Genomic DNA, 26,779 nt, shown 5'->3' on the forward strand with positions numbered 1-26,779 from the left:
TCCCTCCCCCCCCGCCATGCACGAGGGCTCCCTTTTCTCCACATCTTCACCGACACTTTTTTTCCCCCCAAATCGAGGTACGTGTGATTGACAATTATCTGGGGTTTTTTGGAAGTAGCCATTTTAGTGGGTGTGAGATCCTATCTCATCGCGGGTTTGATGGGCATTTTGACTAGTGACTAGTGGCGTTGAGCATGTTTCATGTGCTCGTTGGCCATTTGTATGTCTTTGGAGAAATACCTATTCAGGTGCTTTGCCCAATTTTTAATCTGGTTGTTTTGTTGTTGAGTCGTAGAATTTCGTGTGTATCCTGGATGTGAAGCTGTTTTCAGAGGCGGAATCTGCAGACATGTTCTCCCATTCCTCGGGTTGCCTTTTTACTCTGTCGATTGTGTCCTGTGATACACAGAAATGTTTAAAAGTTCAATTTATTTTTTTCTTTTGTTGTCTGTGCTTTTGGTTTCATATCCAGGAAATTACTGCCAAGTCCAATGTCACGAAGCTTGTCCCAAATGTTTTCTTCTATGAGTTTTGTAGTTTTAGGTCTTGGATCCACTTTGAGTTAACTTCGTATCTCGTGTAAGGTAAGGAAGGGTCCAGCTCCGTTCTTTCGCATGTGGGAGTCCACTCTGCCCAGCACCGTGTATTGAAGGGTGCTCATTTCTTTACTGTTTATTGCACCTACTGTGTGCATGATAAATTTCATTAAGTCGAGTTGGATCTGAGATCAGACGACTTTTGCGCCGTGGGTGACTTCAGGGTTCTCGGTGGTGGGCCATCTGGGATGACGGCCGGGCCAGCGGCTGGATGTTGGTGTCACTGGCCACTGGAGTCTCAGGAGGCTGAGAATGGAGACAGATTTAGAAGACCGGCAAAAGACAGTTTTTAAAATGTAGTGTGATTATCTGTTGTGGCATTTACGCAATTGGGGATGTTGCACCACGTGGCTGTGATAAACCCCACACAGGCACTTCTGGAGAGTTTCTGAGGCTGCCATGTTGGGTGTTTTCAGCTGGGTAATGTATTAGTTTATTACCCAAATCAGGGGTTGGCACACTTCCTCCGCACAGGGCTGGGTAGGAGATGCCTGCCGCTCTGCCACGTGCAGCTGCTGCCGCCGCTTCTGTTTCTGTTCCTCTGAAGATGTGCGCGCCGTTCCTGCCTCACGGCACTGACCGGATGCCCCGGAGCCGGGGCGGCTTCGCCACTCAGTGTCTCACCTCGGACGAGGGCGCCTGTGGGGAGAGGAGCTGTGCTTGGGCACGTGGTCTCGGTGGCCGCCTGCTCGTGTTGATTATAGTTATGCTTGTCTTTGTTCTGAAGCACACAGCCAGTAAGGATCCCAGGGAAGTTCGAGAAGGTCGTGAGCGCGAGGAACCAAAAGAGGAGATGGGCAAAAGCGTTTCTGAGTTTGGACGACAGCCGCTCTTACCCCCCTTCCCAGCCCTGCACCAGTCGCTACCTCAAAACCAGTGCTACGTGGCCACCACGAAGTCCCAGACAGGTAAGCGGGGCCCAGCTCCCGGCTGTGCTGTCTGGGTGGGGGTCACGAGCCTGCCCCTCGCACGGCCGTGTGCTCTGGGTGAGGGGCCGCCCGGCCTCTGCGTGGCAGCCCCCACCCCAGTACCCGCCTGCCCTGTCTCCCGTCGTCAGTGTTGAGAAGAGTTTTCATTTCTGAAGCCCCATGCCTTGCTCTGGCTCGGGGGAGACGGGGGGTCTGGCAGCTCCCCCGGTTTGTAAAGAGTGTGCCGTGGGAGGCACCATTCTGTGGGGTACTGGAGGGCGGAGGTGTGGACAGCGGCGGCTTGGGTCTCCTGTCGTCAGCCCCTTTCCCACGCGCAGACCTCGCTCCCTGAGCTCTGTTGGCGGTAGTCGGGGAGAGGACAAACTTGGCCTGTGTTGGGGCCTTTTGCAGGAGGCGGGGCTGCGTGAGTGGCCCCAGGAGGATGCGGGGTGAGCACGTGAGGCCTCCCTGCGTGTCCGGCACACTCTCAGACCTGACTGAGGTCAGTGGGCGCCGGGCATGTGGGGCGTGTCCCCGGGAGGCTGGACTGGGGAGTGGCACCAGGTGACAGAGCCGCCTTTGGACGATTAACACCTTTGACTTCTCAGTAACTTGTGGCGGCAGCGGCGGCCCCCATGCCACGCCCGTGCTGCCCACCTGTGTGCTCCCCCCACGCGACGTGTTTCCGAACCGGGAACGTGGGTTGCAGACGTCGGGCCCTTTAACCTCGGAGCGCTTCCCTGTCGTCTCCTAAAATGGTGTCGGGCCTGAGAGTGAGGACGCCGTCCCCGGGAGCTGCTGTGGTCACCACGGTCGGCGCTCATCTTGGAGATCCAGCCCCCTCTCTGTGCCCCATTAACGCCCTCCCTGGCGTAGGGAGGCATGTCGGGTCTCAGCTCTCGGCTCTCGGCTCTCGGGTCTCGGGTCCCAGGTCCCGCCGAGGGTCCAGCAGTCGCTCAACGGTGTCTTGTCTGTCTCCTTTTCCTGGAACGTTTCTCATGGGGCTAGTGCTGCTTCGCTAGGTCAGGCTCAGGTTATAGAACGTCCTCGAGGGCCATGTGTCCTGTTTCCTCAGGGGTGTGTGGTGGCCGTTTGTCCTGCCCACGGCCAGGCCGGTCTGCAAGTCCTTTGGTCATACAGCTCTGTTCGCCGGAAGGTGGTCAGTGTGATCTCGGGAGGAGAGACTGGAGGCTCTGTACACGCCCTGCGTCCCCTCACGTCCCGCCTGGTGGTTTTAGTTCTTGAGGACACCTGCCCAGACCTATCGCCCAGGGCTCTGGCTCCATCACCCGTCTGTTAGAGGGTTTTCGACCGGCCAGGAGCTCGCTCTTTGCCTCCCCACCCCCGCACCCCATCTGTCTACTCCCAGGCGTGGCCAGTGGCCCTTACTCCAGTCCCGGGGCACTCGCCCCTTGTCCCAGGCTCGCCCCGCAGGCTGGCTCCCACGTTCTCCGGCGTGGCCCCCTGGCTTTGTCGGGACTGTCTGGCAGGAACAGGTGGTGCCGGCCGTCTTGTCCTTCCTGGTCTGGTCCTGGAAGTGGCCGCCTGCCCAGGGCCCGTTCTGTGTGGCGGAGCGGGGCAGCTGGGAAGCCGGATCTGCGCGCCCTGCCCCGCTCTGCTCTTTGGCCATTTTGACCCATATCACGTGTTTCAAGCAGTTAAGTCTGGCATGTTGCAAAACTGCAGAATTACGCCCACGTTTGTGAGAGCTGGCAGGTCACGTCAGAGTCGGTATTTCTGTTAAAGTGTTAAGAGTTTTCCTTTATTATTTTGGCTTTATTATTTCATCATCTTTTTAATCTGAATTTTCTAGAAAGCAGTGCTCACTGGGGCCAGCCGTTTGCCACAGCCAGTCCTCCCGCAGCCTGCTTCTCTGCCCGCTTCCTCTGGGTCATGGGAATGGGGCAGTTAGCTGTGGGTTAGGACGCGTGGACTGGCCTCCAGCCCTAGGTGCACCTCCCGCAGTTAGCCGACGTGGTTTATTCCAGCTGCTCCCCCAGCCCCCGTGGCTCGTGGTGTTGGCATCTCCAGGAAATGCATAGAAGTCACCTTTTCTGTGCCTGCCCAGGACAGCTCATGGTGTCGTCCACTTGGCGTGGCCCCCGTGGACACGTCCCTTTGCGACAGTGTTCGCACACAGGGGAATGGGGCCAGCCTCGACGGCCTTACTCTGCAGACCCCACCCCATTCTCTGCCCAGTAGTGTGCCTGCCCTGGCAGTGGGCGCTGGTTCGGGGCGTTGCCTCGCAAGGTTAGGGCTGCAGTTCCATGCAGTGGCACCCCCAGAAGGTCTGTGCCTTCCTGGCTGCGCGGGCTGCAGAGCTCGCTGCCCCCTCTTGTGACAGGGGCTCAGGCCCCATGCTGGGCACACCTGCACCTGGCTGCCCGGGCGCCTGGCCTCACGCGTGCGCGGCAGAACGTGTTTCCTTGTGACTAGTTAGAGCTCAGAGCCACCGCTGGCGAGCATGTTGGGGTACCCCACGGTGACTGTCCTGAGGGTCCCACGCGCACCCCGGTGGTCCACCTGCTTCCTGTGTCTGCGCTCTGCGGGGCTGGGTGCGGGCTGCTCCCGGCAGCGGAGCGCCGACGTGAGTACTGTAGCAAGCCTCACCTGGGAAGGCCGGTCCCCTCCGTCCCTTGCTCTGGTGCTCCTCCCCGCTGTCCTTGGCCGCACAGTCGCTGGGGGCCCTGTCCCCCAGGGGCACCGTTGCGTGCCGTGTCTGGGGACTGTGGGGTTCACTGGTCAGGAAGGCACCCTGGGCCCCTTCGCTGTGACCCTCGCTGTCCCACCAGCTGCTGTCTGGGGCGGGGGCTCCGGGGCCTGCTTCTGATGGGCGCGTGTCCTCCCGGCTCAGCGGGTCGTGTTGGCGTGCATGCGCTCCGTCTTTTATTGTCACGAGAACGAACGGCCTGTGACGTATTCTGTGCCTTCTCTGTGCAGTTGATGACGAGTAAGAAACGCTGTCGCCGTGCGGTGTGCTGGTGATGTCGCTGATGAGATTTTCTGAACGTCACCTGCTTCTAAACAGCATTTGAACGGCATTTCTTTTCTTGTCCCCTTTTGACTTTTTTTTTTTAGCTTCCTTGCCTTTTGTTTTAGCAGCTGCAGTGTCTCGGAAGAAAAAGCGAAGAATGGGAACCTATAGCCTGGTTCCCAAGAAAAAGACCAAAGTGCTGAAACAGAGGACGGTGGTGGAGATGTTTAAGAGCATCACGCATTCCACGGTGGGCTCCAAGGTGAGGCGGCGCGGCCCCTCCACGCACGGCAGGGCCTCTGGGCCACGGGAGCCGCACGCGCAGCTGGCCCTGTGGGAGGCCCCACTGTCCCGCACCGCCCCCTGCGCCTTGGCCCTCCTGACGCTGGGCTCTTCCCATGTTCCAGGGCGAGAAGGAGCTGGGCGACAGCACCCTGCACGTCAACGGGGACAGCCTGGAGATGGACTCAGAGGACGACGAGTCAGAGGAGCTGGACGAGGATGAGGACCAGGGGGCCGAGCGGGCCGCAGCCTGCCCCACAGAGGACGGCAGGGCTTCTCGAGAGGGCGTGCCGGGGACGGAGCGCACCCAGCAGGTAGGCAACGCCAGTGCTCTGCTCAGTGACAGTGACAGGTCTCTAGGGTGAGCGGTCGGGTGCTTCTGGGACTCCTTCAGGTGCCTGGTCACCTGGGTTGGGCTTTGAGTGACCGCTCGGAATGTTTAGGTAGCTTGTTTTCATCAGAGACGTGCTTGTCTTCCTGCGCGCGTCCACGGAGTGACCGTTTTGCACTTCGTTAGGCTCTAGGTGGACAGGAGTCAGGTGACGCTGGCTGTGCCCGTGGCGCCTGCTCGTTGCTGGGCTTGCATTGCCATGGCTCGTTCAGGCCCGGCACCCACCAGGTGCACCCCTCTCTGTGAGTGAGGTGCTGACACGGGGGCGGCTCTGACCTCTGGGTCGGAGCGAGTGCGTGGCCAACTGCTGGCAAGTTACCTGCAGTCGTCCCGGGTGGGCCCAGCGGGTCCTCGTTAGGGGACAAGCTCTGGGAGGTGGCAGTGTGAAGGCCCCTGCCGGCTGGGCGCTGCTGGTGTCCTGGAGCGTGGAGGGGGTGCGGTGATGTTTGGGCTGCGTTTGTGACTCAGGCCTGTCGGGGACAAGTCGGAGTGGAGGGACGCGGGGGAGTCAGGGGGCGTAGCTGGTTGTGATCTCAATGTTGCACGTGTCGGAATTTCTGAGAAAACTCGCCATCGTGTTTAAGCTTGGCTGTTCTGGGTGACAGGAACCGTAAACTAACACACAGAAATTCCGGGGAGCTGCTGGAGGTGACTTGGTCAAGACGTGTGACTTTGTCAACGAGCTCTTTACACTTTGAGTCAGATCTGTGCTCTGAGGGGACAGCCTCTGACCCCTGCAGAGCATTTTCTTTCAGCTTTTAGAGTTTGGGGTTATCTGAGTGTTCCTTGAATTTCAGATTCCTTTTTAGCCAATTAATGCCTGTTCTACCTTTTTAGCAGGTTTTGGGGCAAATTTTAAAATGTTGTCCCTAGTTCTTAAGGTAATTATTCAAAAGTTAATTGGTAGAAAATGCCAACTTTAAAGATTTAATGGGAACTTCGAAGTTATTTATTTAAAAATACTTATTAGTGTTTTTCTCCACGCAGAGAAGTGTGAGCGGGGCGATGCACAGTCTCCTGGGTCCCTTGGTGACAGATGCTGCTGACAGCAGACTCAGTCTCATGTCCAGCGCGTCCCACCTCACCTTGCGCCCCGGGGAGCTGGGGGCCCGTCCTCTCCTGTACCCAGGAGGGTCTCGCTGTGGCCGCAGACGCGCGGCCCCGCCTGCCCTTCACGCTCCTCTTCCTGTGGTTACAGCAAGCTTAGGGGCCTGGGTGCCACACTCCTGTTGGCTGTGTCCATGGGTCACGTGTGGTCTCTATTTAAAATGTAGGGTTTTGGCATTGCCAGATGGCCCGTGAGTTTGTGCCCCGCTGCACAGGACGGTTTTCCTCCCCTTCCCCGGCACTCGGCGCTGTTGGAGTTTGTCTTACTGAGGTTCCGAGCAGGCCAGCAGCATCCCCTGTGCTCATTGGCCACCAGTGTTCACTGTCTTAGGAGCCACCTGCTAACTGTCTTTTGCCCATTTTTCTTGTGAGTTGTGCGTCTTCAGTGATGCCATCTCAGCAGCGTTGTGTGGACGCACAGCTGGTCCGTCGCTCCGATGTCAGCTGTGCTCAGGTCCCCAAGTTGTGTTTGTCTTCAGTCTGGCCTGTGGCGTCAACCACAGCACAAGTCTGCTTCTTTGTGACTTGGGTGCTGTGTTCTAATTGCAACAACCAAAAGACCTTTCTCACTGGTGGCTCTGCGTGGCTTGACATAAGCTGTTCTCTGCTGCTTCATGGATTTTATTTTTTGTGTATAAACATTCGATTCATACAGAATTCGGTGATAAAATACGAAGTAGGTACACTCAAAACAGGTGAATTTTATGGTGTATAAATTATATCGCAAAGCTTTTGAAGCAGAATGCGAGGTCTCGTCTGGAGCAGTGCGGGCCACCCTGGTGTCCCCCAGGTCACCCCACGGGGCCACCTTCTCTCTGGTTCTCTGCATAAATGGGACACTGCGGTGTGCGTTTCTTCTTTCCAGTGTAGCTTATTTTATTCTGTCTATGTTTGTGGGATTTATTTATCTGGCTTGTCTGTTCCCATTGTTGCATGGCTGGTTTTTAAAAAGGGGTCCGGGCAGGGCCCGGAGACCTCCTGGGGGGTCTGTGGGGTCAGGACTTCCGTCGTAAAATGCAGAGCCATCAGTTGCCTTTTAACTCACTCACTCGAGTCGTGTCGCGGCCTGAACGTTTCTCAGTTGAGATTTCTACCACGGTAAATTTATGGGCGTGACACGCGTTCATGGAAGCTCTTCGTGGTTCTTGGTAGTTTCTATGAATGTACAGGGGTCTTGAGACCAGATGCTCAAGAACCACCACGTTCGTCCCTCTGTGTGGCTCCCTCCCAGCTCCCGTGTGCCTTCCCCGGTCGTTGGCCAGTGGATGGCGTCTGGCTCCTGCAGATGATGCTGGGAACATGCACGTCCCCAGCGGTACGTCGCTGCAGGCGTCAGTAGGTGCGTCGCGAGGGTGTCGTCCGCTGCGTGGAGAGCGGCTCGGCGTCGGCGGCACAGTTCGCACTCGTGTCTCCGTTTCTGAGAGGTTGCACTGTCTGGGGTTCGCACCCTTTTGCATGCCTCGTTCTGCGAGTGCCTATTTAGGACCCAAGCATTAGTCTTTGTGGTCAGTTGTTTGTGCTCTTAAAAATCATTTGTAGGAATTGAGCTCCTGTTGTGTGTTGCCAACACGACCTCCCAGCGTGACCACCTTCTCACCGATGTGTCCGCGTCCTTGTCTTATTGGGATCAGAAGCCAGTTGCAGGGGCTGGTCATGTGGCCCGCAGTTGGGTGCTGCGTGGTTTGGGCGCTGGTAAGGGAGAGCTGGCCCCCGCTTCCTCGCCCGAGGCCGTGGCTGGGCCTGGTGACCAGAGTCATGTCCTGTTGGGTCAGGGTCTCCTGCCGGCCACCCCTGCTGAGCCTCAGTGCACCTGGGCCATCTCTTCCTCGCTCACTTGCATTTCAGCCTCTCTTCAGCATCGGACCCCAGTTACGCTGCCACTGTCCCTTCTCTTCCCAGATTCCTCGGGTTTTTCGCCCTCGGCTTGTTCTTTGCAGCTGTCACGTGCTGCAGTTATCAAGCGACTGACTCCCTGTGAAGCCGCCCCTATTCTTTCCTGTGGGAGTTGCAGAAGGAGCTGGAGTTAACTAAGCTGTTAATCTGCCTGTTCTAATTGGTAGTTTCATCGCTAAATCTTTTCAAAATAAACTACCCAACAGAATTTGAAGATAAGTTACATTAAATAAAGCTGACTGAAGACATCAGAATTCTACAAAGAAGGTAATTCTGCCTAGTGATGAAAACCGTAAAGCATTTCGAACATCAGCGGTAGAGAGAGACTGTCCCAGCGCAGACACTGCGGCATCCATCGTTCTCGCTGGGCCGATGTGGGATGAGAACCGGGACGAGACGCGAATGCCTAGAAAGACGCGGAGGAGAGTCTGCCGAGAGTGGAAGCGCCCTCCCAAAACGCCCGGGGGAGCCAGCTGAGACAGTGTTCGAGTTAGTGAGCTGGGCTTAGAAGTGCCCAACACGGGAGACCGTCCGTCTTGTGTAGACGCGGAGCCAGTGAGGACATGCAGTGACGGCAGTGTCAGAAATAAGAGCCTGGCGATTTCAGAAATAAGAGCCTGGCCTTTCTGATGGGAGGTGGCGGTCTACGCAGACGCGCAGGTTCTCGGCCAGTCTTGTTCCTTCAGTCCACGGATTGTCTCGAAGCAGCTGTGTCAGTGTGGCTCTGTAAGAGACGAGGACTCCGAAAACAAAACGCAGTATCACCTAAAAATTATCAAGTGTCCTCATAATTATAGAAAACTGGTCTTCTTCCGTATCGCCACAGGCCTTAGCAACACATTTAACAAATGTTTGTTACCTAAAACTTTGCTGAAAGAGCTTAAGAAAACACACGGGTTCATGGAAAGACCCATTATTTGTCAGAACGAGAAGATTATTGTCTTGTTCCCCTCCCCGCCCAGTACCCAGAGCCCTTCTAGGACCCTGTGGGGCATTGTCCACGGTGGGAATCGGGAGAAGGCGGTGGCACCCTGACTGCAGTGACTGAAACGGGGGGCTCGTACAGGGGTGGGAGGGTCCGCGACCAGCCCCTCGAGTGTAAAGATGCAGTTCATGGTGAGCGTGGGCTCACGAGCCCATGAACCTTTCAGGAAGTGTTGGAACGACTGAGCGACCCCTTAGGGGAAGATAGGCGGACTCCACGTGGCAGCACGTGGCAGGTGGCAGCCTGGCCGCCCCACTCGGAGTTAGGTGGGGTGTGGTCGCCAGCTCGGCACCCCGCAGCCCACCCAGCCGCACACGTTGGAAAGGGCGGGTTTCAGGGAAGGTGAGTTATATCTCAGCAGAGCTGCTGTTTAAAAAAGTAAATTTTAGAAAGTTTAAAGTGTCAGCACAAAACATCGAGGGGTGGAAGAAAATGCTGGAAACGATTTTTTGAATCTGAAGTGAGGAAAACCTTCTCGTCTAGTGCAAGGCAGACGCAGAGCCCACGGAGGGGAAGGCGGACATGGTGACTCGTCTTGGTAGAGTGTCACAAGTTCTGTGCGAGGAGCGGTCCCAGAAGCGAAGCTCGAAGGGCTTCACCAAGGAAACATTTGTGACGTGGGCGACAGACGCTGCGCGTGTGACCCGTGAGAAAGCAAGGGCCTGGAGGGCACGCGCACTGCGGATCAGGCCACCCGAGGCCTAGTGGGAGGTGGGGCAGTGCGGCCAGGTCATGGGACATGCTTGTTCCTTTGGTCCTTGGGGACCTGCAACCCCTTTGGAGGCTGGCGGTGCCATGTGGGCGCTGCTGGGGCCGTGTTCCTGGGGCCTGCAGAGTGTCCTGCGCAGACGGCACAGGCCTGTCGACGCGTCCCCGACGACCTCTGCTGTTCTGGAATGTGAGGGTCAGGGTGTGCGTGATGAAGCCCCGCGTGCAGCCCCACGAGGACCAGGCCCAGCGTGTGTGGCTGTGTCCGTGCCGCGGAGCAGGGGACGTTTTAGCGTCTTCTGTATTGAAGTGTATGACCTGTGTGGATAGAAAAGGTGAACAGCAGGACAAACAGCAAGGTGTCTGCGTCGTGATGTGGAGAGAATTCCACAACGTGCTTCTGATTAGGAGAAAGCGGCACCCATGAGCTGCGTGTGGCGTGGTGTCGTCTGCGCAGACCCGCACGCTGTTGTGTTTCGGCCGCTCGAGGACATCGGCCACCGGGAGCAGGAGCCGCCTGGCGTGACGTCCGGGCCCGGACTGGGCTCTTGGGCGGGTGTGGGGGTAGGTTGTGCAGTTTGTCATTTTGTGGCCTCTGAAAACTACTCACTGGTGTGCGAGTGCCACTCTGACCGGCTGCCAGTGCTCCAGGAGCACTCATCTCTAGCGTGCAGCCGGTGACCTGTGATGTGGGCGCCGCCGCCCAGGCCACTCCCGGGTCAGCAGTTGAGGCCCGCCCGCCAGACGGGGCGGGAGTGCGACGGGGAGCAGTCTGCTGGGACGGGGTTCGTGGGCGGGGACGGGCCCCTCGTGCGTCCCCAGAGGTCGCCGCCAGTGTTCAGGAAAGCGTGACTGTCACCGACTTCCTGGCTGCTGCCGGGTCTCACGCGTGTCTGTTTTCTTTGGCTGCTGTGCGGCCGGTCAGGTGGACGGCGAGTCTGACGATGAGCAGGAGTCGGCAGGCACCGGGGAGGAGGAGGACGGGGACGAGTCCGACCTGGTGAGCAGCATGCGCTCCGACTCGTGTGGGCAGCCGAGGGCGGCGGGAGGCTGGGTTGCCCAGCCCCTCACCCGCCGTCGTCCACTGGGACAGTGTGGGAGCCAGGGCCTCGCGGGCGGCGGGCGGTGGGCAGACCTGGTCCCAGCCCTCGGTCCCGACCAGGAGGGCGAGGGGCCGGCGGGGGTGGGGCTCGGGCTGGGCGGCTGCAGGACATGGTGTCTGTGGGTGGACAGGGCAGCGGCAAGGACAATTGCACTCTGTGCCGAGGTGAGAGGAGGGGCTTGAGGCGTCAGGTGCCCCGCCGCTCGCGCTGGGGGCTGGGCGTCATGCGGGCGCGAGGACAGACGTGGGCACAAGTCTTTGTTACCTGGGGCCAGCCCAGCGGCGAAGTCCCGGAGGCGGAGCCTGGGGCACCATTCCTAGAAGTGGGGGATGGGGAAGCAGGGCCCCAGGAGCAGCTGGCAGTGAGGCAGGGAAGGGGGTCTCTGAGCTGCGAGAATTTGGGGTCATGTGGACTGAGAGGCTCTCTGAAGGGGAGCATGGTCAGCGGTGTCAGCCTGTCAGGGGGGCGGATGGGGCGAGGAGAGGGAAGGGACTGTCGGGGCCGGTGGACCGAGGCGGCAGCTTGGGGTACAGGGCTGACATGGTGTTTCTGAAGTTTTGCGTCGTGGGCGCCTCCCAGGAGGCAGATGGCGAGGAACGCAGGGTGTGGTGGGCTGCCCCCTGACCCAGGGGCCCTGCACTGGGGCTCTGCACGAGGTGGGTGCTGTCGGACAGGCCCGCCCCACACCTGGTGTGTCTTTTGTCCTGTGAGCACCTTCGTTCAGATTTCTCTTCCGTGTCCGCAGGAGGCAGGCGGCGGGGCCCCTCGCGTGGGGACCCGTTCACGCTGTGCGGTTGGCTGCCCTGCTCTGCGCCCGATGGTCTGGGCGCGGGCTCTGAGCCACCGCCTGGGGCCCGCTGTGCTCTCCACATGGCCTGCTTGGGTCCTGAGTGCGACCTTGCGCTCATTCTTACATGGACCCAAATGACATTTACAAAGTCCACGTGTGTTTTTTCTGCTCTTCTTGTTTTTTGCCTGTAAAATAACTGAGCTAGGGCGACGTTTGAGAAAAGCCTGGGTGTCTGAGAACGTGACCCTGAGTGACCCGGGGTCAGTCTCCCGGCTGCAGAACCAGGTGGTAGCATCCTATTTTGCAAGAAAACGAACCTTGCAGCACTTGTTGCTTTTGGGAGCTCCCATGTTTGCTTTTCTCTTCTCTTCTCGCCCCTTTGGTTCTCAGAGCTCCGAATCCAGCATCAAGAGGAAGCTTCTCAGGAGGAAAGGGAAGCCTGACAGCCCTTGGGTCAAGCCGGCCAGGAAGAGGCGGCGGAGAAGCAGGAAGAGGCAAAGCAGCATGCTGGGTAAACGCGGGGCCCACACTGGCATCCCCGAGGTGGGGCGGGAAGTGGGGACAGGGACAGTTCTCAGTTCGATTTCACTTGAAAAGGGAGCTCCACTGTTAAAAGGAAAAAATGCTTGAAATTGCTGTTGAGGCACTCCAGTGACCCTAAAGTGGCTTTCTTCCGGCGAAGCTCTTGTGACACTGGCTTCCTGGTGGACCGTCATCACCTTCCCTGTGCACCCGGAGGTCCGTGCCCTGCGTGGAGCCTCAGCGTCCTGGGTGGGCAGCAACCCGGGCCCCTAGGTGGCTCCTGGCCTTTTGTTGGAGTGCCTGCTCCGGAGCGATTTCGTTCACGGGCGTGTAGCAGAGCGTGGCCCTCACCCTCGGCAGGCGAGCAGGCCTGGCGGCCAGGAGCCTCTGGCAGCTGTTTCGGAGCCTCGGCACTGCTAAAGCGTGCATAAGCCAGGCACTCGGCTCTCGTGCATCTGGCCGCGAGACCTCCAGCACACTCGCTGTCGTGAGCGCCCAGCACCCACAGGACCCATGCGCCTGCCGGCCCTCCTATCTGTAGGTGCCTCTGCTCCGCTTTGTCCCTGCGGATGGCTTAGCGTGTGGGCCTTGCCGTGTATGGCCATTGGGCAGCTGCCCTTCCGCCCTCTGGTTGCTTTGTACAGAACCGGGAGACCAGGTTGCCGTCCATATCGACAGTGGGCCAGGCAGGGGCAGGCCAGCACTCTTCGACAGCGGGCTTGCCCATTGCCTGCCGGGGGACTGTGGGCTCCTGCCAAGTTGGGGCGATTGCAGATGAAGCTGCTGTGAGTGTGTGCAGTCTCAGCTGGCAGACTCTCTTGTTTGGGGCAGGTATTCAGGGCTAGAGTGGCCAGATCTCATTTTAGGAAGCGGTTTCTGCAGTGAGCGCCCTCTTCCTGTCCTCGCAGTGTGCAGAGACGCCCGGCCTCTGTCCTTGGCTGCGCTGGTCACAGCCAGTCTTTGATCCTGACGCTGCTAGTGGACGTGCAGCGCTGCCCCGCCTTGTCTCGCTCTGCATTTCCCCGACGAGCGGCGAGGCTGGCGTCTCAGCCTTGGCGTGTCTCCTCTGCAGAGGAAAAAATGCTTGAAATTGCTGTTGAGGCACTCCAGTGACCCTAAAGTGGCTTTCTTCCGGCGAAGCTCTTGTGACACTGGCTTCCTGGTGGACCGTCATCACCTTCCCTGTGCACCCGGAGGTGCTGTCTTCTGCTCGTGTGAAGTCAGGTCGCGTGCCCCCCTGAGCTTCTGCGTTCTCTCAAGTGTTCTAGACACAACTCTGGTCAGACTCTTGCTTTTGCAAACGTGCACCTAGCAAAAATTTTAGAGATTTTGTTGAAGTCTAATTTATGATGATTTTTGGTTTTTCAAAATTCGTGCTCTTCGTGATCACAGAAGCCTTTGACCAGCTCACTGAGGTCACAGAGATTTTGTGCTATTCTTTCCTCTCGAGGCTCTGCAGTTTTAGCCCTCGCGCGTGAGTAAGTTTCCGTGTGTGGCGTGAGGTGGGGTCCGGCTCATAGCCTGCGTGTGGACGTCTGCTTGTCCCAGCACCATTGGCTGGACTGACTTCCTTTCTCCATTCACTTGTTGAACTTGTGATGATAGCGTGAGGGTCGTTTCTGGGCTTGTGGTCTGTTCCATCCGTCCAGCCATCTGTGTCCATCGACGACCAGTGTCCAGAAGCTTCCCTGCCTGTGGGGCACGGGCGTTTGCCCTGCGTTGGCGCACACTTTCCACAGATTCCTCAGTGGGACGCAGACAGTGGCGAGTCCCCAGCTGGGCCCTTTGGAACCCACGTCACAGGCCCCTCATTTGCGTACCCGCCTTCTCCTGGGCCTGTTCAGGTTGTGGTGCCCTCTGGTGAGCCGCCCGCTTTGTAAGCCAGCACGAGTGGCGGCCGCGTCCCAGCAGCCCTGGTCCCCGGGGTCGGAGGCTGCCTTACGTCAGCCAGTCTGTGCACCTCGTCCGTTTGTTTTCTTTTCTTTCGGAGTGGTCGTCACAGAGTGTACACACCATCGGCGTCCGCTTCCTCGATGACGTGATGAGGGAAAGGTGTCCCGCACGTCTCTGCCTTCATTTTTCTCGATTCAGACCGCCCCCCCCCACACCTATGCATGTCACATGGGAATCGTGGCATTAGCAGAATGGCACACGGGAAACGGAATGGCACTGACGGGGTGGGGCCTGGACGTGTGACTCAGCCTGTCGGTGTGGCATGGTGCGCACACCAGGCCGGGGCCGTCTCCGTGCAGGGTCACGGCCATGCCTTTTTTAATGCAGGTTCTGAAGCCTACGCGTCGTCTTCAGGAAGCGCAGAGCAGGCGGCACCTGGGGACGGCGCAGCATACGTGGAGGTGTCTCTAGACTCCCTGGACCTGCGTGTCAAGGGGACGCCGCCCTCGCAAGCAGAAGGTGAGCCTCGCGCTGACGGGGCCGGCACGTCAGTGTCCTGTCAGCCTGCGGCCCCAAGGGGGCCATGCGGCCGTGTGCCTAGCGGCTTCCCCAGACGATGGCATGTGTCTGTCACCGCAGCCTCCAAGCAAGGACGCCCTCTGGGCATGAAGCAGTAGGCATCTGGGGAGAGATCTGGGCGTGGAGGTCGTGGGTCGGGCACACTCCTGCAGAGCTGCTAGAGAGGCCTCTTCTGCCCTGGCCGCGTCTCAGACACGCACGGGGCGTGCTGCTGAGACGCTGCTGCCCCAGCCTCGCTGTGCTGGGCGGAGATCTGATCTCCTGTCAGAGCCGAGCTGACGGCGCTCAGACGTGTCCTGCAGCGGAATGAAATACGCACTTGGAGCAGGTGCATCTCAGCCCTTGGGGGTCTCGGCCCTGGGCAGGGGGCCTGGGCCAGCCTCCTGGTGCGAGGACTCGTGGGTCATCGCCCACACTTTCCACCAGTCTTTTCTCTTCTTAATCCGTTTTAAGGCTTCGTCAGTGAAACGTAACTAACAGCGTTGGCAGTTTGGGAAAACTATTCAAAGTGTAACGTGGAAGAAATGGGACGCCCCACGGTCACTTGTGTTCCACGTGGGCGTTGTGGCCGCGGGATGTGGACTGCTGCAGGGGTTTGACCAGTCTCTTTTTAAAGCACAGATAAACTGGCTTCTTAGGATTTGGAGCACCTGAGGAATTTCAGTCACCTTCTTTATTCAGGAAACCTCGTCTTTGGCTTAAGACGTAAGTTACAGCTGAGTCAGCAGAGGAAGGACTGATTTCCTCTCGCACCAGGTGGAGCACAGAGCCCTCTGGGGTGTGACAGGCCCCTCAGCAGTCAGCTCACGCTCTCTGTCCAGGTGCAGTGACAGCTGTGTGCTTAATTTTTCTAGACCTGTTTTTAGATTTGGCTCAAGAAGTTACAGAGTCACATGCAAGCAGGAAGTAGTATTTCGTCTTATCAGGGCACCTTGGCCACTGTGACCCTGGGGTCGAAGGTGAGAAGCCAGAGAGATGGAATGGGACGTCCTGCGTTCAGGGAATCTGTGGCCTGGCACCCCAGACCCCTTATCGTCATGGAGATGGAGGGGGATGGCATTCAGGGGCCCCTTGTAAGTTCAGGAGATGGCAGAGCCACTGCCACGTTGTGCGAGTGTGTATGGGACAGACCTGTGCGCCCGAACCCTAACCTGCCTCCCGCTGGCCACGCGGCCGAGGCAGCCGGCCCCTCCGCGGTCTGTCTCTCCCTTGTTTGAAAATCAAGTTGCTGAGTGGGGTCCACGTGAAGGCCCCTGGTTTTAAATGTGTGGTTCCCATGCGCAGTATCCTCTGTTGGCACGAGGGATGGCGTTGATGCGTGGGGTGTGGGTCACTCTGCTGGGCACTGGCGGCATCACCAGGTAGCCTTGCCGTCCTGCCTCGTTCCTGCACAGGCACCAGGCTCCTGCCGTCAGCCGTGGGCTGACAGTGTCCCGAGTGTCCTCTGGCTCTGACCAACCTCAGATTGCCGACAGGTTAGGGAGGAATACCTAGAGAGAGCCCTCTGACGCAGCGTGGGCTCGCTTTCAGGTGTGGAGACACACGTCGAGTATTCTTAACTAGGAGAGGGACCGTGTGTGGTGGCTGATGCGCCCCATATTCCTGCTTGGGCCATTTCACAAGAGAGCGTGGGACGAGCCTGCCTGTGCGGAGCAGTGCGCCTTGCAGCGGCGGGCCAGGGCGAGGAGCCTTGCCAGCAGCCGGCCTGGGGTGGCGCTGGCTAGCTGCACGCAGACCGGCTGCAGGCCTCTCCCTGCGTCGCCCAGCCTGACACTCCCTGTGAAGTGGGGGTGCCGAGCGCCACCTTCTGCCCCTCGCCCTCCTGACCGAAGGCTCCTCACTGTCGCAGTGAGGGTGTCTTACCCGGCAAGGAACTGAGCGTTTGTTTTTGTGGCTGAAATTCTAGAACCAAGTGAGGGAAACAAGGTGTCCACTTGTAGGGCGTGCTTTTCTGTGTGAAAAACGAAAGGTTTGGGAGTCGCTCAAGAGGCGCAGTCTCTCTCGGAACCTCTGTCCTGGCCTCCGAGAACGTGGGTGAACAGATCCTTGTCTGGGGCCCGGCGGGGGAGTGCGGGTTGGGGGCCCCCTTCCTGTCTCATTGGTGTCGTGCCAACGAAAGCACAGGTGCTGCTTGCACTTCCGGCCCTTGAAGGTTCTGCAGACTGTGGTCGGTCGCTTTCTGGACTGCCCTTTATGGCGGGCATTGTGTGTCAGCGATGCGCTGAGGGCCCATCGGGCATGTGTTTTGCTGCTAGTGATGCTCGCGGGTGTCTGTGTGACTCTAGGGCTGGCCAATGGTCCAGACGCGGTGGAGACGGATGGCCTCCAGGAGGTGCCCCTCTGCAGCTGCCGAATGGAAACCCCGAAGAGCCGCGAGATCACCACCCTGGCCAACAACCAGTGCATGGCCACAGAGAGTGTGGACCACGAGGTAAGCAGTGCCCGCCCGTTCACAGCATCCAGGAGCCAGGCGGCGCTCCACGCGAGTGCCAGCCGCTCGGCCTGGGAGCCCTGCAGGCAGACTGCGCCGGCCTGGCAGAGCGGGTGGCAGCCGTGCGGCGAGCGAGGGCGGAAGCCCAGGCCGGCTTAAGCTCTCAGAGAGGCGCGCGCTGCCAGGTCCTGGGTGTGGACGGCCGGTCCGGTCGGTCTCTGCTGGGCTCCTGCTTGCTTTGTCCAAGATTTTTCTCCTTTGCTGTGAATTCAGACGTGGGCAGGTCACAGCAGCAGAATGCAGCCTCAGGCGCTGACGTTACTTGCCACGTGTTCGGTATTTGACACACAGCCTGTCCTCAGACCCTGTTCACCTCTGTGAAGAAGCGTTTTTCACAGTGACAGAGGGCACCTCCCTCCAAAACCTGTGCCCGCTCCGCCCTCCGCAGCGCTGTGGCCCGCCCCGCCCTCCTCTTAGCAGTGAGCTGGCGCTTTAGAGCAGGCCCCACTCACCATCGAGTGTCTCAGTGTGCGCTGTTCCCACGTGACAGGGACGACAGCGGATTCCTGTTATGTAATGCCTCATTCGTAGTCAGAAGCATTTGTGAAAAACTGTCTTTTTACAGTTTTCCTCCCAAAGTTCCGTGCATTCTATTTGTTGTAGTGTGTCCTGGCTTTTTATCTCTCTTAACCCAAAACAGGCTCCCCGTCCTCTCCACCCGCATGCTGCTGACTTGACCGGGTGGGTGGACAGTGCACTGTCCCAGACCCTGGACGGGCCGATGGGTTGTGTTTTTGCTAAGTCACCCCTAGTTCTGGAGCCTGACAAGTGACTTTGGAGACTTGAGCAGATTTTCATTTCATTTCGATGTCATTTCGGCGAGAGCGCTGTGGAGGGCGCCGTGCGCACGCCTGCACCAGCCGCGCCGAGGGGTGTCGCGTTCGTGGGCCACCGCCTGCCCCTCAGCCCCTCCGTCTTTGCCCGATGGTGCCGCCACCCTCAGCCACCCCGGCCTGCGCCTGTCATCTCATGAGCAGTTGCAAAGTGGCGATTTTGCAGTTGCGGCTGACTTCTCTGGCCCAGGGGACTCGCCCTGTCTGCTGGGCTGTTTGGCGCTCCTCAAACGCTCTTCATCCTGGACAGACGGAATAGGTAGCTGCTTCCTGGTCTTTTCTTCGTTTTTCAGAGTAATAAGTCGGTGCCCGGTAACTTGATTTTGTTTCTGATTTTGATTTTCCTCCTTCCCCTCTCTCCAGCATCTTGGGAACTCATGGGCTTTTCTGTATTCAGTGTGTTGTAAACTTTTGTCGTGAATGAAACAGACCTAGAAAGCATACGAGACAGACATTTGTCTTCATGAGTCTGTCCAGGGTGAGCACTGTGGCTGCCCCGGGGCTAGGACGTGGGACGGGCCCCTGCAGTGTCCGCTCCCCGTTTTGGCCACGTAGTCCCCATTCGCAGTGCGGCCCGGCACGCTGCTGCCGCTGCCTTCCATCCGCGTGCACCCTCCCTCCCCGTCCTCCCTCAGTGTGCCTGTGACAGTGCGGGCCACTGGGCCTCACGCTCAGAGTCTGCGGATGCCCTGGCCGCTCTCCCTGCCCCGCTGCCACGTGGCACGTGTGGGGCCAGGCCCAGCTCGGCCCTTCACAAGCCGCTCGGGGAGGCTAGCCCCGGGCGGCACGTGTCATCCGTTGTCTCTCTGTTCCTGATGTTGGCAGCCATTGGCTCTTAATGCCTGTGCCAGTTTGCAGTTTTCCTGTTCACTTGTGAGTGGGGACGGTTTCATAAGGAGACTCGTCTCCTCACGTGCTGTCATTCCCCAGGGCACGTGTCACAGAGGACACACAGGGTGGACGTTTGAGCTCTCTCCGTCTCCCAGTCTTTCAGAAAGTGAACTGTTCTCTGTCACCTGTGAGGCTGACCAGTCCGTCCCGTGAAGCGCTGTTAGTAACGTGTGTGCGTGACCGATGTGGGCTTGGCGTTGTGTGCCTGCCGCCGTGATCGTGGACGCGCAGGCCTTCGGGGTCCCCACTGTTCTCGCGACACTGAGGGTCACATGACTTTGAGTCCCTCTCCAGGCACGGTGTCATTCTGTACGAGTGGAGCCCGGGCAGTTGGTCATTCCACAGTGTGACGGAGTCACTCAGAGGGCAGGACACATCCGTGGATGCCACTACAACAGCTGTCAAGCTGCAACTGGCGCCCAGACCCCTGTGCAGCCGTCTCGGGAGCGAGCACGGTGGCGGTGGGCACGTGCCTGTAGGGCGCACCTGGGTCCTGCCCAGCGCAGGAGCTGGCGTGAGGACCCGCCGTGCCGCACAGCAGACGGCAGGGCTTTGCAGACAATAGGGAATCATGCCGCGCGCCTTGTTCAATTTTTTTTGTTTTGGAAAATATCGTTTTCGTTAAAATAGGCTGTGTTACGTTGCCATACGATAGGCTTGTTGTTATTTTAGAATGAATTCGTGCTGGAACCATTTCTAGTTTTCCGGGCGGTGGGCATCAGGAGATGGGCCCAGCTTCGCAAGCTCTTTGGCCCCTCAGCAGCCCCGCGGCTGTGACCGAAGGGCCCGAAGCCAGAGGTTTGCGGAGCTGCCGGGCGCCCGCTCCTCTTCGCTTCTCCCGTTCAGCTTTGGCTCACCTCGGCGGCTCTGCCCTGGTGTCCCTGTGCCCTGGACAGGACAGGGCGCAGGCGGGCTACATGGCTGCTTCCCACAGCCCGCGGGCTCGCCGGGGTTGGGGGGCCTGCGCGCGTCGCCCACGCTTCCCTGCCAGCCGTCGTGGTTCTGTGGTGGCCTGTCCGTGGGCCCACGAGCCATTGCCTCGCCTGCCTCCTCCCACCGCCCAGGCACGTGCCATGCTGGTCTCATGGCAAGACGGGGCCTGCTGCCACCCGCTGTCTGCGGCCGTGGTGACCTAGGTTTGCTGTACGTGTCCTCTGTGGGTTTCGGTTTGGTGTCTAGTTGCTCTGTCCGTTTTATGTGGGATTCTGGGAAATTCTGGGGCCACTGCTGTTTCCCCTATTATTTTTGTTTTTTGATGTTCATCTCATCTCATCTCATCTTTAGCTGGTAGAAACTTTTTGCAAGTCAGGGTCCTTCGTCTTTCTGTTTCCTTTAGTCAGCGTTATCGAGGCACAGTTCACACCAGTGGAAGTCACCTTCTTCCAGTGTAGTGAGGGGTTCTGGCAAATGCATACAGTCCTGTGACCACCGACCCCGCCAGGAGCCTGCTCTTCCGGCTCCTGGTCCGTTCCTGAAGGGGGCGTGTCGGCCACCGCCAGTTGGGGGTGTCCCCTCTCACAAACACGTCTTCTCAGCGAACTGACTGCTGTTGTCCCTCGGCGTCCCTGTTAAAACTCTGTTCCGAGAGCTCGCGGTCTGATTCCAGTGCCACCCTCTGGCTTTCCTGGGTCGCGTTCGCCCCGTGCGCATTCCCACCCTCTCTCCACGCCTGTCTGCCTTTAACCCTGAGGGGTTTCTTTCGGGAGCCCGTGGTCTGCTTCTGCTTTTACATGCTCTGAAATCTCCCTTTTTATTGGGGCACTTCGGCCGTTCTCACGTAACGTCATCGCTGATGTAGTCGGAGGGCATTCGGAAGCTTGAACCCAGTGAAGGTTCATGCCGTCTGGTTTTTCTTCATTTTCAGTCTTTCAGAACGAAGTTTTGTACGATCTGCTTTTTATTCCACTATTGGCTTGATGGTTTACATCTTTTTCTGATGTTTTCAGTGGTCGTCCTGGGGTTTACAGTGCGTATTTTTAATTGATCACAGCCCACTTTCAGCTGGTGCTATGCCACTGAACGTACAATCTCATAGTAACGTGGCTGCAAATCCTCTCTCCCGTCGTCATACATTTTATTTTTATATACGCTAAACCCCACAGTATGTGGCTCTCGTTATTGCTTTAGATCGTTGTTTTTCAGACTGACGAAACGGTCTTCCGTTCACCTTCGGGCAGACGGGGTGCGAGAGCTGTCTGTGCCCAGGCGCAGGCTTCTCGCTGTGCCCTTCCCTGTGGCACGGTCCGCTGATGTGAATTCTCTCACTTCTGCTTGTTTGAAAAAGCCCTTGTTTTGCATTCACTTTTGAAAGCTATCGTCATGGATACAGAATTTTTGGCATTTAAAAGACGTCGCCCAGTGTGATTTTCTGTGGTTTCTCCACGAGAGGCAGTGTCACGCGGGTCCTTGCCCCTCTGTGTGTGGCAGCAGGTGTCCTTGGGGGCCCCCGGGGTTTTCCCGTGTCCTTGGGCCTGGGGTGGTGGTTCTGCTGTGCTCTTTGGTTTTCTCTTTCGGTGTTTATTTATCCTCACTGGATTCCTCTGAGCTTCTTGGACTTGGATCTGATATCTCATTGGTTCTAGAAAATTCTCGCCAGGTGTCTTGACTCTTCAGCCTGTTCCTCCTCCTCTTTGTGGGGACGCCAGCCACGTGCGTGCGGGTGCTTGGGCTCGTAGCCGGTGGGTGCTCTGCTCCTTCTTGTCTTCGTGCTTTAGGTTTAGATTCTGTCTCCTGACCGTTTGCAAATTCAGTGGTTTCGCCGTCCCTGTTGAGCACACGTCCGAGTAGCTTTTGTGTCCAGCGTTCCCCTTGCACTCCCCGACACTCCCAGTCCGGGAGCACAGCGTCGGGCCATCTGCGGGTCCGAACTCCTGTGCAGGACCTCTCCAACCCGGTGCTGCCGATATGTGGGACCAAATGGTTCTTCGTAGAGGGGGTCTGGCCTGTTTGCTGGTGGACGCTTAGCAGCATCTTGGCCCCTGCTTGTGACAACCGCAATGTCGTGGGTGTTGTCAGATCTCAGGTTGGGCTGCTGTCACCTAAGAATTCCTGGTGTCGTCCGTGCCACCTCATCGCTCTGGCTCTCCCAGTGCCCTCCCCAAGGCAGGCCTTCGACCTCGTTTAACTTTTTCCTCTGGTGCTTCTCTCTCTCTGTTTAATGAATAGCGGTGCTTCCGATGGTCCCGTCTTGACTTTCTGGTCTGTGACTGAGCCGCACGGCCCACTCCTCCCACTTCCCCCACCACCGTCTGCGCCCTGTCCTTATTCCGGTGGAAACAGCGTTTGAGATGCTCCCAGCGTGCTCCGGGCGCCCACCACGAGCAAGCGCTGTGCTGGGTTCCGCTTCCTTTCTCGGCCACTTTGTCTCCCTCCCGTTAGCGATCGCCTCATCTCCCACTGTCTGTTTTCTTTGCACCTGTTACAGACTCGGTCCCAGGCGGGCGGGACCACACGTCCCGTCAGGGTCTTCAGACCCATCAGGTCTCCCTCTGGGTCACATAGCTTTTCCGAGTTGGTGCGTAGCCTCCAGTGGCTGCTTCAGAAAGGCTGCTTGGGAGGCAGATGGCCGGCTCTGTTCTCTGTGAACGTCTTGCCTTCTGTAACTGGCGCTCCGGCTGGCAGGGAGCTCTGGGCGGGGTGTGTTGCCCTTTAGCCCCGCGGCTGGCCCTCTCTCTTCTGTTTTCGTTGTGTGGCACCTTTGTCCCTCAGTCCCAGGTCCTGTGTGCCGTCTGCTTGTGGGGGCTGCTGGATGTCATCTCAGAGGCGGGGACAGGCGTGCCCTTCAGTTCTCGAGACATACTTCCTTGTTCCACGTTTTTGACTTTTTGCTTTACTTCAAAAAACGTCTCCTGTCTCCAGCATTTCAACGCTCATTTTCTCTCCCTGGTTCCCAGTTCCGAGGGCTCGTCTTCGTTCCCTGGTGTGTCTTCCTTCACAGCCTCCGGGGCCAGTCTCGGAGTTGCCACGAGGCCCGATTCTCCAAGCGTGTTGGCGACAGCGTCTTTCACACGTTCTTCTTTCTCTGCCCCATCTCTGTTCTCTTCGGAGCTCAGCTGGTCGTGGCTCATTTGCTTTCTCTCTGCCCTCTGTCTCAGGGTCCCCTGTGCCATCGTTTCACTGGAGGGTGTGATCCCTCGAGCAGGATTCAGACAAGGAAGGTAGGGCTCTGGGCAGGTGGCCCACGACCCCGCCCATGAGCTCACTGACCTTGCCTGCATCTGGGGATGTGGTGCAGGCTGCATCAGCTGACCAGTCGCTGGGCAGGAAGTGAGGGTCCTTATCCGAGGCTTGAGGTCGGCTGCTGCCGGGCTGCGCCGCAGTGTGTCTGGAGTGAGTCCGGCCTGTCACTGTGCAGGTAGCCTAAACAGTAGCCCTGGGTTTGGCGTTTGCTCTGGTGGCCCCGACCACTTGTGAGTCCCATGGATTCACTGTGCACCCCCAATGCTGGCCCGTGACATCTGCCTGTCCAGCCCGGCCTGTCTCTCCCAGACCCCCTCTTGCCCAGGACGTTCTCTTCGATACCCACCTGCTGCTCTGACCCTGTGTGTGTGGCTGCCCCGCCACGCCAAGCATCCCCTTATGGTGGGCGTGCGGAGGACGATGCCCTGCCTCCCCTTTGCATGCCGCCTGAGGTGCCTCGACCCCCTGACCCTGGTCTGTCTGGCTCCAGCTGGGCAGGTGCACCAACAGCGTGGTCAAGCATGAGCTCATGCGCCCGTCCAGCAGGGCGCCCCTCCTGGTGCTGTGTGAAGACCACCGGGGCCGGATGGTGAAGCACCAGTGCTGTCCTGGCTGCGGCTACTTCTGCACGGCGGTAAGTGCCGGCCCGCCCTGGCAGTGAGCTGCGTGCACTCGTGGCTGAGTCACGTGCCACGTGCGTCCCAGCACCCTCCCGAGTCAGGCTCCCATGGAAGGCTCTGCTCTGCATCGCTGCCCACAGAGCGTGCTCCCTTGGCCCTGCCTGTGGGCCTCCTAGGGACAGCTGGGAGCAGTGAAGCGGGTGCCCTGGCCCCCTCGCCCCCTCCTGCTGCTCGCTGTCAGCCTCGAGTCTGAGCACGCAGCGGCCTCTGTCTCAGGAGGGGCCTGCTCTGCCTCTTGACGCCTCCTTCCTGTTTCTTTTTGGGCCACTTCCTTCAGTGCCCTGGTGCCCTTCCCCGGAGCCTATCGTTCCCCATGCCACAGCCGAAGCTCCTCCCACTGGGGCCACTTGCTGCCACGCCTGTGCTCCTCGCCCTGGCGACACCCCCTCGTCCTCCTGCCGGAGAGGAGGGCAGCAGCTTCTCTGCGGGCCTCTGGCTTATCCTGCTCAAGGCTCACGCCTTGGTCCCCTGAGGTCACCGGGTCCGCGGAAACGCCACGGTGCAGTGGGGAGCTGGGCTCGCGGGCGCTGTCGATGGCGCCCTCCTCTGGGCGCGCTGTCCACACCACCCGTTTTCTGGCCTGTCCCCGGGTTAGGACAGCGGCCAGCGGGTCTGGCCTCCTGGGCGCAGCGTGTGGGCACGCTGATGTGGGGTGCTGTGGGCGGGCCTGCTGCTGACCGTGCGCACGCCGGACACGGGTCCCCTCCCCCACGACCGCCCGCTCACGTGCAGTCAGCAGCAGTCTGGTTGCTTCTCTGCGCCTGAGCCCCAGTTTTGCGGAAAGGAACCCCGTCTCCCACGTGCAGGGCAACTTCATGGAGTGTCAGCCCGAGAGCGGCATCTCCCACCGCTTCCACAGAGACTGTGCCTCTCGAGTCAACAACGCCAGCTACTGTCCCCACTGTGGGGAGGAGGCCTCCAAGGCCAAAGAGGTGACGATCGCAAAAGCAGACACGACCTCCACCGTGACCCTGGGCCCCGGGCTGGAGAAGAGCTGCACTCTGGAGGGCAGGGCCGACACCACCACGGGCAGGTACGCGTCCAGCTCGCCGGCACGCGCCGCACCTGCCGTCGGTCTAATGCAGCTGCTTCCGCTCCCGTCCAGAGGTCTGCCAGGTGGTTCCCACGCACGTGGGCCCCGACGTTACCACACTGAGACGCGCTCACTCACCGCCATGGGCACAGGCCTTTTTCTGCTGGCTTTCTTAGATTCATTCGCCTATTTCCGAACCAGCATCACTGTCCTAAGTGATGTGACGTTACGGTATTTTCTGTCAGTAGCATACGGTCCCACAGGAATCTAAAAAGAGGGCGTTCATGAGGGAAGCACGTGATGTCCTTCCTAAAAGAATTGGGTAGAAACAGCTGGAAAACTCGCAGAGGCAAAAGGAGTCAGTAAGAGAATCAGATGAGACAGGGGCGCTGGAGGTTGGTAGCCGCGTTCCCTACCAGCAGTGTCCAGCTAGAAAGTAAAACGATGAAAGACAGCCTTTCAGAACAGCAGCAGAACCCAGCAGCTCCCCTGGGGAAGAGCACTTCATGAACGTCACCCTGACGGAAGGGAAGCCAGCCGTAAACTTCTCCGAAGGTCAATAAGAGACTTAAGTTACAGACGTGTCAAAAATGAGTGTTGCAAGGGAGTTGGTGCCTTCGTGTTATTCTGTGCTAAACCTCTAGCTGTCAGGCAGGTGCGATTCGAAACGGCATTGCAGTGGCGTCCCTCTGCGGGGCCCGCCCCGAAGCTCACCGCCAGGGCAGGCGTGCGGCCCGACGTGCCTCGTGAGCGGGGCAGGTGTGCCCGTGGACCTTGGGACCCGCAGGCAGCGAGCGTGGCAGGGCGCGGGAACTGTGTCCGCCTGTCGGTGGCCCCTCCGCGGGGCGGCTCGGGCTCTGAGCGGGGCACCCCCCCTGTGCCTCCCCCTTGCAGTGCTGCTGGAGCCCCGCTCTCAGAGGATGACAAGCCACAGAGCTCGGTCCCCGCAGCCGCCGAGAGCTTCGACCCCACGGGGCCGGCCGGGCTGGCAAGGCCGGGACCCGGGAAGGAGACCTTGGAAAGCGCTCTCATCGCCCTGGACTCGGAAAAGTAAGGCTGGCCGCGCCCCGCCCAGTGGCCCCCTCATGCCAGCATCCCCTCCCAGACTTCTCTCTCCAGCGTTCTGTGTACTTGCATCAGTCGGCTACAGGGTGTTTGCGCTGCTCAGTCGTTGGCACCCATCAGGGTCATGGGCGTTCCCAGGAGGTCGTGCGGTATGCTTCATCTTTTGCATCAGGACAGTGCCCACAGTTTTACGCCGTTTCAGGAAGTTTCTGTCCGTGATGCTAGGACTAGGAGCGAGGATAGTCTTGGTGCGGGTTTCACAAACACCTTTCCTGGAGGCTACCGACCCGTGGTCTTGACCTCAGGGTTACAGAGGCCTTGACCTCAGGACTGCAGAGGTGACGCCCTGTGGCCGATTCCCCATCTGAGAAATGAAGGGTTGGCCTGGGCGGCCCCTCAGGCTCACCTGCCAGCTCCCAAGTACTGCGGCCGACTTCTGGCCCTGCAGGAGGCTGCAGTGTCTGTGAGCGGGCAGGTGCCCTTTCCCTGGGGACACCGTGGGCCCTCCTCAGGGAAGCAGAGCAAGCCAGCTGAACAGGGCCTCGGGTCAAGCGTGCAGGTGTCACCTCACCCTCTTGCCTCGTGGAACGTTCCCACATCAGGACACGTCCTCGAGTCCCCCACAGCTCCCCTGTCAGTCTCTAGCCGCCCTTCTGGCCCTGTTCTTATGGCAGCTGTCCTGTCCCCACTGTGCTTTCCCCCAGGCTGCAGTCCTGAGGGGGGTGGGTGTGCCTGGCTGTGACCGTGTTGTTCCACTGCCAGCCACCCCCCTGGCCTCTGGCTGGTGCTGTGGACTCCTGGTGGTCACGGATGAGGTTTAGAGCAGGAGTCCCGTCACCACGGGCAAGGTTTTCGGGGTTCTGGGGGGACAATGAC

General features: G+C 59.1%; 1 protein-coding gene across 7 annotated transcripts in view; it reads left to right on the forward strand.

The window, feature by feature from the left end:
* The window catches only part of EHMT1 (euchromatic histone lysine methyltransferase 1), a 79,719-nt gene that overhangs the window by 26,175 nt on the left and 26,765 nt on the right, over positions 1–26,779 (forward strand). For 5 of the 7 annotated variants that reach the window (XM_015594221.2, XM_006918137.3, XM_025051095.1 and 2 more), the window contains 10 exons: positions 1,324–1,504; positions 4,583–4,740; positions 4,886–5,074; positions 10,770–10,844; positions 12,128–12,248; positions 14,540–14,671; positions 17,017–17,162; positions 23,616–23,759; positions 24,612–24,838; positions 25,733–25,888. In XM_015594221.2, the coding sequence (XP_015449707.1) occupies positions 1,324–1,504; positions 4,583–4,740; positions 4,886–5,074; positions 10,770–10,844; positions 12,128–12,248; positions 14,540–14,671; positions 17,017–17,162; positions 23,616–23,759; positions 24,612–24,838; positions 25,733–25,888 (1,529 nt within the window). The remainder of the gene's footprint in view (positions 1–1,323; positions 1,505–4,582; positions 4,741–4,885; positions 5,075–10,769; positions 10,845–12,127; positions 12,249–14,539; positions 14,672–17,016; positions 17,163–23,615; positions 23,760–24,611; positions 24,839–25,732; positions 25,889–26,779) is intronic. The other 2 variants (XM_025051094.1, XM_015594222.2) reach the window with 2 other exon arrangements.

Source organism: Pteropus alecto, unplaced genomic scaffold (assembly GCF_000325575.1).
Source record: "Pteropus alecto unplaced genomic scaffold, ASM32557v1 scaffold67, whole genome shotgun sequence".
NCBI classification, from domain to species: Eukaryota; Metazoa; Chordata; class Mammalia; order Chiroptera; family Pteropodidae; genus Pteropus; species Pteropus alecto.